Here is a 10,571-nt window from a genome sequence, read left to right on the forward strand (position 1 = left end):
CCAGGTCTGGAGCAGGCACTGGATCAGGCACCTGCAGTGCTCCCTCCCGGCCTCGCCTCCTCCCAGCTTCCTTGGGAACAGGGATGTGCCCAGTCACACATCCCAGGTCAGAGGCACAAACCAGGAAAAGCCATGGAATTTCAGCTGTTGGATCCCTGCAGCTTCAGAGGATGGGATTGAACCCTTCATTTCCGTGGTGTCTGATGGGAATCTCCTTGGTGCTGTGGGGATGGATTCATCCCAATCCAGTCCTTCCTTCCCATCCAGTTAAAGAACCCACTGCTCTGTTATTTTTAATATAAAATATATTTATTTATACATAAAAATAAAGAGCTGCCTTTTACAGAATGTAAGGAAACAAGCGGATAAAACCTGGATAAGGAAACAACACGTGGATAAAACCTGGCTAAGGAAACAAATGGATAAAAACTGCTGAGGGATAAAAACACACAAAGGAAAATATTCCCTAAATTGTGGTGTTTGGTCCTTGCTGGTGTCTGTGGAGAGACTGCTCCAGCTTGGATTCCCCGTGAGCCGGTGGGGATCGGGATCCTGAGTGCTTCCAGAGGATCCCTGAGCTCTGTGGGGGTGCCACGGTCCCAACACCTTTGGCTCTGGCTCAGTGGCTGGAAGAGAGCAGCAAAGGGATGAGGATGTGGGGAAATGCTTGGCTGGGTCCCTCTCACTCTAATTCCTGGGATTTGGGACAAAACCAGGAAAAGGATGAGGATGTGTGGGGAAATGCTTGGCTGGGTCCCTCTCCCTCTAATTCCTGGGATTTGGGGACAAAGCTGGGAAAGGGATAGGACAGATACCCAGCTAATCCAACTCTATCCGTGCTCCTGGGCAGGGAATGGGAATTACCCGGGGCAGGGCAGCTCAGCTTCATCCCAAACCCCATCCCAACATCCCAACCCTTTCTCTTACCCACCACCAGCATCCCCAGGGCCAATTCCCCCCAATCCCAGCTCCCAGTGCAGGACACCCACCCACCTTTGGGGTCATCCATGGGAATCATCCATGTTCAGGCCAGGAAGAGCTGCTCCATGTGCTCGGCCACCCCTCAGGGAAGCATCCAGAATTCCATCCTCCAGCATCCCTCGGCGTGGTGGGTGCGCCCAGTGTCCCCAGGGTGGGTGCTCAGCCCGTGGGGACAATGACAGGAGGTGGCACCTCCTCGTTCCTAGAGGGAATTCCCTCCATGGGAATGTCCCTCTCTGTCACCGTGTAGCCCCTCCTGGTGCATCTATGGGGGGAAGAGGAGCGTCAGTGGCATTCCAAGGCTTTTCTTTGGGAAGCACAGAAGCCTTGGAAAACTCATTCCTGGGTTTGGCACTCACTTCCTCCTCCTCCTCCAGCAGCAGACGGCCGCAATTCCGATGGCCAGCAGCACCAGGAGTCCTGTGGGATGGACACTCGGGGTGAGGAGCATCTCCCAGCCCATGGCTGATGAATTGCACCAAAGTAGCTCCATAAGGAGCCAAAACCACTCCAGGCACCATCACAAGATCCCTCCCCTTCCCTGGAGGGAGGGAATTGGGAATTCTTCGTGCCAGGAAGAAATTTGGGTGCTGAATCCTTCCCCCGCTCAGTGGCATTCCCGTCGGCCATGGAAGAAAGCTCCCACAGTCCCCAAAAGGGATTTTAAGCTTAAAAAAGTTGAAGTAAGCCCCTGTTTCCCAAAGAAGTTTTTTTTTCCCCAGCTTACCAACAGAAGAGGCCACGGACTGGATGGAACCTGGAAAAGAGGAGAGAAAAGGAAATTTTGAGCAGCAAAGGTAGGAAAGGGGTGGATGCTGGGAGGAGCCTCACTAAAAAGGAGGTTGGAGAGAAGGAAAAGTTCCACTGGAAAAGCAAGAGGTCCTTTGTGGATGAAGCAGGGCCCAGGGGAGGTTTGGGAATCAGCCCAACCTGCGGCATAATCCGTGGGCGGGATGGGCAGCGGGGTCGTCCCCTCTCCCGGCGTGGATGTGTCCGGTGTTGGAACCATCTCTGGTGGCCTGGATCCATCTGGTGACAGCCCATCAGGTGCTGGTGGCACAGGGGACTGACTGGAAGCTGGAGAGGGGCTGGAATTGGGGCTGGCACCGGTGGTTCCTGCTGGGAAAACGGTGGGAGATGTTTAAATTCCCAAAATCAAAAAGCGGCGCCGTTATTTCTGTGCCCTCATCCACAGCCACAGAACGCTGGGATTTCACCCCATGGGGTGGATCTGATCCCAGCACAGGAATGTTGTGGTTTGCACACCCTGGGAGCTGTGGCTTTGCCATGGCCGTGGCAGCTCCAAACCCAATCCCAATCCTGTTCCTCACCCCTCTGGGTTGTGCTCGCCGGGCCAGGGGTTTCCCTGGAAAGAGCTGGATCTCCTGTGGGAAGACACAACAGGGAGACACCATCAGCTGGGAAGGGAACTCTCCAAGTGGTTTGCTAAGTTAGAGAGTCAAAATTATTTTATCCAACATTGAGGTCTGGGGGAAATTCCACAAATTCCCAAAAATGGATGTTCGTTGTCCAATGTTAACAATTTTTATATTTTAGCAAAGCAAAGAATTAATGCTCACTGGCTTCAAGTTATTAATTACCATTCTATCTTCTATTGATTAATAACTTGTCCTTTTTTAATTATCCTAATTAATCTGTATTTTCAGCCTTTTAATTATGTTTTCCCACATTGGGCACCTCTGGTTTATGCAAAATCTCTTTGTGATTTATAAATTCCGCGTTCCTGGCATTCCATCCTCAACAATAAATTCCTCTCCCAGGTTTTTACTTCCTCCCCCAGAGCTCTGGGAGCTCTGAAGGATGCGAGGCACTAAACTTTTGTTTTCCCTACTCATGATCCATTAGGATCAAATTCCTCTCCATAATTCCCCCATTTCTGATTCTTTTGGAAGAAACAGAACTCGGGTGGCGCCCGCGTTTCTTCCCATCTCCTGTCCGGGGGTGTCCCAGCTCCCAGCTTCCCCTGAGCACTTACGGATGCACTGGAGGGTGGGGTCGGTCCAGCGGGGCTCGGAGCCGTTCCAGAGGATGCACTGGATGAGGCTGGAGGTCCCGGCTTTCCGTTTGTACCCGGGCTTGCAGGAGTAGCGCAGGCGGGAGTTCAGCTCCGTGCGATTCCCGGCGTCGATGTGAGCGTTGGCCACGGCCTTGGGGGGGCTGCAGTGCACTGGGGTGGGAAAAAAACCATGGAATCACAACAGGGAGCTCAGACAAGCTCTGGCTGTGCTGGGGAATTCCCCTCTGCTCATCCCTGGAAGTGTCCAAGGCTGGGTTGGACGGGGCTTGGAGCAGCCTGGGATGGAGGAAGGTGTCCCTGCCCGTGGTCGCACATGGAATGAGGTGATCCCTAAATTCCCTTCCAACCCAAACCTTTCCATGATGCCATAAAATCCTGCCTAGGGGTGGATATGGGATTTATCCATCCTGCACAAATAAAGGGACCCTGTGCCTGACACAGGGAATGGAGAAAGGGAAAATATTCCCGGCATTTTGGGGATCACTTGTAGCAGCTCCTCCAGAGCTACTGGAGAAAGGGAAAACTCCACTCCTGGCATGTTTGTGGTCACTCATAGCAGCTCCTCCAGCCAGCAAGGAATTTTTATGGAATTCCATCCCCTTGCAGTGACTGTCCCAGGCCAGCAGCCCCAGCTGCCTCCAGCTGCTGAATTCCAGCTGTGGTCACTGCCCCCATCCTTCTGCACTCATTTCGCAGCTGGACATGAAAAGTTCCAGCTGCTGGTGAGTCCTCCAGCCTCTTCCCAGGAGTTTTTCCCCTCTGGAAGGTGGCAGCTGCAATCCAAGTATCCCAGACAGAGGGACAACAGTGGATTTTGAGTTGTGGCTTTGCTTGTCCCCAAACGAGCTCCTGCTTCCCCTTCAGCCTCAGGATGAGCTCGGTTCCGTACCAGAGTGATGACATTTCCCATCTTTCCTGGTGCAAGGGGCAAAATTTCCTGGCTGCTCCAAAACTGTGCCAGCACCTGGATCCCCGTGGTGGTGTGGGAACAGCTTATCCATGATCCCAGCTGCTGGAAGTTCCCCTATCCCAGTGGGAGCCAGCACGGAGAGATGATGTACAATGGGAATAACACAAAATGCAGCTGGGATTGAGCAGTGGATATCTGGGGTGGGATGGATGAGCAGGAGGGAGCAGTGGATATCTGGGATGGGATGGGATGGGATGGGATGGATGAGCAGGGTGGAGCAGTGGGTATCTGGGATGGGATGGATGAGCAGGAAGGAGCAGTGGATATCTGGGATGGGATGGATGAGCAGGAAGGAGCAGTGGATATCTGGGATGGGATGGATGAGCAGGGTGGAGCAGTGGATATCTGGGATGGGATGGATGAGCAGGGTGGAGCAGTGGATATCTGGGATGGATGAGCAGGGTGGAGCAGTGGATATCTGGGATGGGATGGATGAGCAGGGTGGAGCAGTGGGTATCTGGGATGGGATGGATGAGCAGGAGGGAGCAGTGGATATCTGGGATGGGATGGATGAGCAGGAAGGAGCAGTGGATATCTGGGATGGGATGGATGAGCAGGAGGGAGCAGTGGATATCTGGGATGGGATGGATGAGCAGGAAGGAGCAGTGGATATCTGGGATGGGATGGATGAGCAGGAGGGAGTGGTGGATATCTGGGATGGATGACCTGGGGGGAGTGGTGGATATCTGGGATGGGATGGATGAGCAGGAAGGAGTGGTGGATATCTGGGATGGGATGGATGAGCAGGAAGGAGCAGTGGATATCTGGGATGGGATGGATGACCTGGGGGGAGCAGTGGATATCTGGGATGGGATGGATGACCTGGGGGGAGCAGTGGATATCTGGGATGGGATGGATGAGCAGGAGGGAGCAGTGGATATCTGGGATGGGATGGATGAGCAGGGTGAAGCAGTGGATATCTGGGATGGGATGGATGAGCAGGGTGAAGCAGTGGATATCTGGGATGGGATGGATGACCTGGGGGGAGCAGTGGATATCTGGGATGGGATGGATGAGCAGGAGGGAGCAGTGGATATCTGGGATGGGATGGATGAGCAGGAGGGAGCAGTGGATATCTGGGATGGGATGGATGAGCAGGAGGGAGCAGTGGATATCTGGGATGGGATGCACAGATGGGACGGGTCCATGCAGGGCTGGGATATGAAGTATGGAGCAATGGGAAGTATGGATAGGATGGAATGATGGATATGTGGGATGGGAAGTATGGATAGGATGGAATGATGGATATGTGGGATGGGAAGGAGGGATAGGATGGAATGAGGCATGGCCGGGCTGGGTGGATGAATTGGTGCCTGCCAATGGATGGAACAATGTCCAGCTGGGATGGAGCAGTGTCCAGCCAGGAGGAACAGAGCTGGGCTGGGATCATTATGGACTAGAGATGGAAGAACAGTGGGAATGGGAATGCCATGGCAGGGAGGATGGGAGCACACGGGGATGGGAATGTGCCAGTGACAAGGATAGGAGTGTGATGGCAGCAGGGATGGGAGCAGGATGGGAATGGGAACAGTGGGGATGGGAACAGGATGGGGATGGGAGCAGGATGGGGATGGGAGCAGTGGGGATGGGAACAGTGGGGATGGGAGCAGGATGGGAATGGGAACAGTGGGGATGGGAGCAGGATGGGAATGGGAATGGTGGGGATGGGAGCAGGATGGGGATGGGAACAGTGGGGATGGGAACAGGATGGGGATGGGAGCAGGATGGGAATAGGAGCACAGTGGGGATAGAAACAGTAGGAATGGGAACATGGAGTTGGAAGCACAGTAGGCATGGGAACATGACAGAAACAGAGGGGATGGGAGCAGGATGGGGAACTGGAAACAGTGGGAATGGGAACAGGATGGGGAACTGCTAACAATGGGGATGGGAGCAGGATGGGGAACTGGAAACAATGGGGATGGGAACAGGATGGGGAACTGGAAACTGGGGATGGGAGCAGGATGGGGAACTGGAAACAATGGGGATGGGAGCAGGATGGAAAGGGGAGAGTGGCACAGCAGCAGTGGGGACAGGAACACAAGGTGCACCTGCAGCACCCAAAACATCCAGAGATAAAAATCTCCATCCTGAAAAACTCCTGCCCCAATTTGTGGTGCGTTCCCAGAACATCCCAGGAGGAATCTGCTCCGTTTGAGTGCCCAGGTGGATCTGGTGTGACCCTGGCCGGTGTGGCCAGAGGACACGAGTGACGCGGGGACATCATGTGCTGAGCGCAGCAGCTCTTGGTCTCGTCTCAAGACATGGGTGAAGTTCCTGGAATCAGCAGCTCTTGGAAGCAGGATTCGAGGAAACGCCTGCCTGGGAATGTTTCACAACAGTGCCACAACTCACCAGACCTGGCACTGTGCCTTTGGGCAGTGAAAAACCCTCCCGGTGCCAAATCCAGCTGCGCCTCCGAAGGGAGCACAGCAGGAAATCCAGCCGGAAACGCCAAAGATATCCAGGAAAATCCGGGGTCTGCGAGCTCTGTTTATGCCTTGCAGCTTTTAAACCTGCTCTCCTCATCCCAATCCCTCCAAAGAGGTTTGTTGTTTTTTTTACAGTTGGTTGGAATCTCCTCTTCTAAAAGATGCCCAGGTTGTTCCAACGCGATCCCAGCAGCGCCGCTCTCCAGGATCACCATCCAGTGTTTCACACCATCCGTGGATTTCAGCTTGTTTGATGAGACAAAACACATTCCAAGGGGGAAAAGGGGAGGAATCAGCTGAAGGTTTTAGGCTTCAGCAGGATTTAGGCTTTAATCCTTCAGGAATGAGTTGGAATTTCCCATGGATGGGTCATCCCAGGTGCTCAAAGACTCATCCCATGCTTGGCCAACCTCCCAAAGGAGCTGCAGTGCTGGGAGCAGACCATCCCAGGAAAACACCTCCAGCTGCCTTATTTCCATCTGGATTCCCTGCATCCTGCTGGGATTAAATATCCAGGCTGAAACGTGCCTGATATCCTTGGATTTTGCATTTCCATGGACTTTTTCCTTGTCTTTCCCCACCAGTGACCTCCAACGCTGCCCGCTGAGGAGGATGAGCTCATTCTGGCACGTTGGGAAGCAGAACAGGGAATACAGCCAGGATGATCCCAGGCATGGAGATGCTGCCATGTGATGTCATCCCATGTCCAAATACAGCTTCCCAAGGGTGCACAACCACAGCTGGACACTGGGGAATCCACACCAGGAAAAACTTGGATGTTCTCCTTTAAAAATTACCAGGAAAAGGCCCAGAGAGGTGAGGTTTTCCTGCTCAAAATTTAAAAGCTATGAGCCAAAAAAAAATTTAAAAAAAGTGGAGGAAAGAGGAATTTCACAAATCTGGGTGCAAGAAAAATCTATGAGAAATGCCAAAATCACGGAAATAAACAAAACTTCCACGTTTTAACTCAAAAATATTTCCAACTGAGCAGGAGAGGACAGGATGTCCAGTGGTAACACCATGGGATGCAACAGCACATCCCAAATTGTCCATCACGTGAACCAGAAGAAATAAATATTGTTTATTTTCTCTAACACCCCCTAAACCCCTGGTTTTTTGCCCCAAAGAACAATCCTGGTGACAGCACTGCTGCCTGGCATGTTGTTGGGATGTCTGGGATCCGTGGTCAGTGAGGAATGACTTTGGGAGGAGGGAGGGCTATTTTTAGGTTGTTCCTGAGGCTCAGGGCTCATGTTTTCCCAATGCATGGCACTCTTCTGGCTTATTTTTGTCACCCAAGACTTTTTGATTCCTGGCCCTTTCTGTCCATTATAAATCGGGATAAATTCATTTTCCAAGGCTTCAGGAGCCCACAGGAGCCTGGAGAACAATGAGCACTGAAGCTGTCCCAAAGCTCTGCATTCCCTTCCAGCCTTATTTCACAGAATCCTTCACAGCTGCCACATTATCAGCAAATTAAATATTTCCTAATGGTCTTGCTGCTTCCAGCAGCTCCTGGGAGGATGAACCAAGGTGTAGTTCCAAGGCCTGAGCTGTGATGAGATTTTTCCCAAAGCTCCAAGAGCAACAGAGTTGGGGAAGGGTCTGGAGAACCAGGAGGGGCTGAGGGATCTGGGAAGGGTCTGGAGAACCAGGAGGGGCTGAGGGAGCTGGGAAGGGAATGGAGAACCAGGAGGGGCTGAGGGAGCTGGGAAGGGAATGGAGAACCAGGAGGGGCTGAGGGAGCTGGGAAGGGTCTGGAGAGCCAGGAGGGGCTGAGGGAGCTGGGAAGGGTCTGGAGAACCAGGAGGGGCTGAGGGAGCTGGGAAGGGAATGGAGAACCAGGAGGGGCTGAGGGAGCTGGGAAGGGTCTGGAGAACCAGGAGGGGCTGAGGGAGCTGGGAAGGGAATGGAGAACCAGGAGGGGCTGAGGGAGCTGGGAAGGGTCTGGAGCCCCAGGAGGGCTGAAGGAGCTGGGCAGGGGCTGAGCCTGGAGCAAAGGAGGCCCAGGGGGGACCTTGTGGCTCTGCACAAGTCCCTGCCAGGAGGGGACAGCCGGGGGGGTCGGGCTGTGCTCCAGGGAACAGGGACAGGAGCAGAGGGAACGGCCTCAGGCTGGGCCAGGGAGGGGCTGGGGGGATTTTGGGACAATTCCTTCTTGGAAAGGGCTGTGCAGCTTTGGAACAGCTGCCCAGGGCAGGGGTGGAGTTCCATCCCTGAGGGATTTCCAGCCCCGTGGATGTGGCATTGGGGACAGGGTCAGTGGTGGCCTTGGCACCTGGGTTAATTGTTACACTCAGTGACCTTGAAGGTGTCTTTCAGGTGTCATGACCCAGTGATTCCAGGATTTTGGACTTTTGGAGAGGCAGGACAATGATGTGACATTCCAGGCTCAGCAGCCACGGACAACTCCCAGTGCCATGGAAAACGCAGAGAGCGCAGCCAGGCTGAAATCCCACAGGGATGCAGCTCCCATGGGTCCATCACACAGCTCCTGGAAAGCACCCCCAGCCTCCCTGGACACTGTGCAGCGGTGTGGGAATTCCAGGAGAGGGGTGAGCACCCAGGGAACACGGGGCTGCAGCCTGGGGGGGGGTCAGGAGGCACCCAGGGAGAGGTTTGGGAATGCAGGGAGCAGCATGGGCACCCCAGGTGTGGCAGGGACACCCCAGGTGTGGCATGGACACCCCAGGGAGCAGCATGTACACCCCAGGTGTGGCAGGGACACCCCAGGTGTGGCATGGACACCCTGAGGAGCAGCCTGGGCACCTCAAGTGGGAGCTTGGGTACCCCAGAGTGTGGCACAGGCACCCCAGGGAGCAGAGCAAGCATCCAAGGGAGCAGAGAAAGCATCTTAGGGATGGCATGGCCACCCCAGGGACAGTGTGGGCACCCGCAGGAGCAGCGTGGCCACCCCAAATGGGAGTTTGGGTACCTCAGGGAATAGCGTGGGCAGCCCGGGAAGGGTAGCGGGCATCGCGGGGATTGGCACCGGCATCCCGGGGAGCGGCGCGGGCAACCTGGGGATTGGTACCGGCATCCCTGGGAGCAGAGGGGGCAACTTGGGATTGGCACCGGCATCCCGGGAAAGTGGAGCGAGCACCTTCGGGATGGCACGAGCACCGCAGGGAGAGTGTGGGCACCTCCGTGGGAGCTTGGTACGCCCCGGGAGCGGCGCGATCCCCTCCGGAAGTCGGGCAGGCTCACCTGGGAGCGGAGCTGGCTGGCCAGGGAGCGGAGCGGGGATCCCGGGGAGAACCGCGGGCATCCCGGGGAGCGGAGCGAGCTCCCTCGGGACGGAGTGGGCACCCCGGGGAAGGCGTAGGGACCCCGGAAAGGGTGCGGGCACCCCGGGCAAGGCGCAGAGATCCTGGGGAGAGTGTGGGCGCTCCGGACAGGGCTCGGAGCAGCCGGCGGCGAGCCGGGGAGCCCGGGCCAGTCCCGCTTACCGGTGTCGGCGGCGGCGCGGAGCAGCAGGAGAGCGGCGGTCCCGCAGAGCAGCGGCAGCAGCGGCAGTGCCATGGCACCGGCCCGGGGGCAGCTCCGGGCTCCAGCGGGAGCTCCGTGGCTCTTCCCTGCCGCTGTCGCCGTCCCGGTGCGGCTCGAGCGGTTTCGCTTTCGCTTTCGAGTCGGGGCCACCGGGGGGGACGCGCCGCCCTGAGGGGATGGGCAGGCAGGGGCAGGGAGGGGATGCGGGGTCCGGGAGGGGCGGGTGGGGGTGCCGGTGCCGGGGGGGATTCGGTGCCCGGGGACGCAATACGCGGAGAGGGGTGAAGTACAGGGGTGCAGCATCCAGCGCGTGTGAGGTGCCTGGGAGGAAAAGGATGAATTATTTGTGTTCGTGACCCGGGGGGTGCAGTACCGGGTGGGGGAGAGGGGACGGGACACCCCTGGAGAAAGCAGCGCCTGGGGGAATGCGATGTGGGGGTCACTGCAATACCCAGGAGGGTCGTGGTTCTCTTGGGATGGAACACCTTGGGGAGGGACGCAATCCCGGCAGGAGATGAGGCAGCACTCCCTGCCCGAGGGAATGTGCTCTCCAAGGGAATCGCGGTGTCCTGGGGGGATGCAGCTCCTCCTCCTGTGCCTGGCCGTGGATCGGGGGGGATTCCATGGATCCCCGTCCTGGAGATGGAACACGCTGCTCCCC

At 56.0% G+C, this 10,571-nt stretch overlaps 1 protein-coding gene across 3 annotated transcripts; it reads right to left on the bottom strand.

Moving 5' to 3' along the window:
- Nucleotides 1-287: 287 nt before the first annotated feature.
- On the bottom strand, nt 288-10,049 carry IL15RA (interleukin 15 receptor subunit alpha). 3 transcript variants are annotated; one of them, XM_059847610.1, is made up of 8 exons: nt 9,871-10,049; nt 2,978-3,169; nt 2,313-2,366; nt 1,912-2,097; nt 1,709-1,738; nt 1,341-1,401; nt 994-1,246; nt 288-626 (listed from the first exon to the last, which is right to left on the bottom strand). In XM_059847610.1, exons 1-7 carry the CDS (start codon nt 9,941-9,943, stop codon nt 1,141-1,143), a joined length of 702 nt encoding a protein of 233 aa, XP_059703593.1. In that variant the 5' UTR covers nt 9,944-10,049; the 3' UTR covers nt 288-626; nt 994-1,140. The 3 variants fall into 3 exon arrangements, with proteins under 3 accessions (XP_059703593.1, XP_059703592.1, XP_059703591.1); XM_059847609.1 differs by having other exon boundaries at nt 1,341-1,738; XM_059847608.1 differs by having other exon boundaries at nt 994-1,738.
- Nucleotides 10,050-10,571: the final 522 nt, after the last annotated feature.

Source organism: Haemorhous mexicanus, chromosome 5, assembly GCF_027477595.1.
Source record: "Haemorhous mexicanus isolate bHaeMex1 chromosome 5, bHaeMex1.pri, whole genome shotgun sequence".
Taxonomy (NCBI): Eukaryota; Metazoa; Chordata; class Aves; order Passeriformes; family Fringillidae; genus Haemorhous; species Haemorhous mexicanus.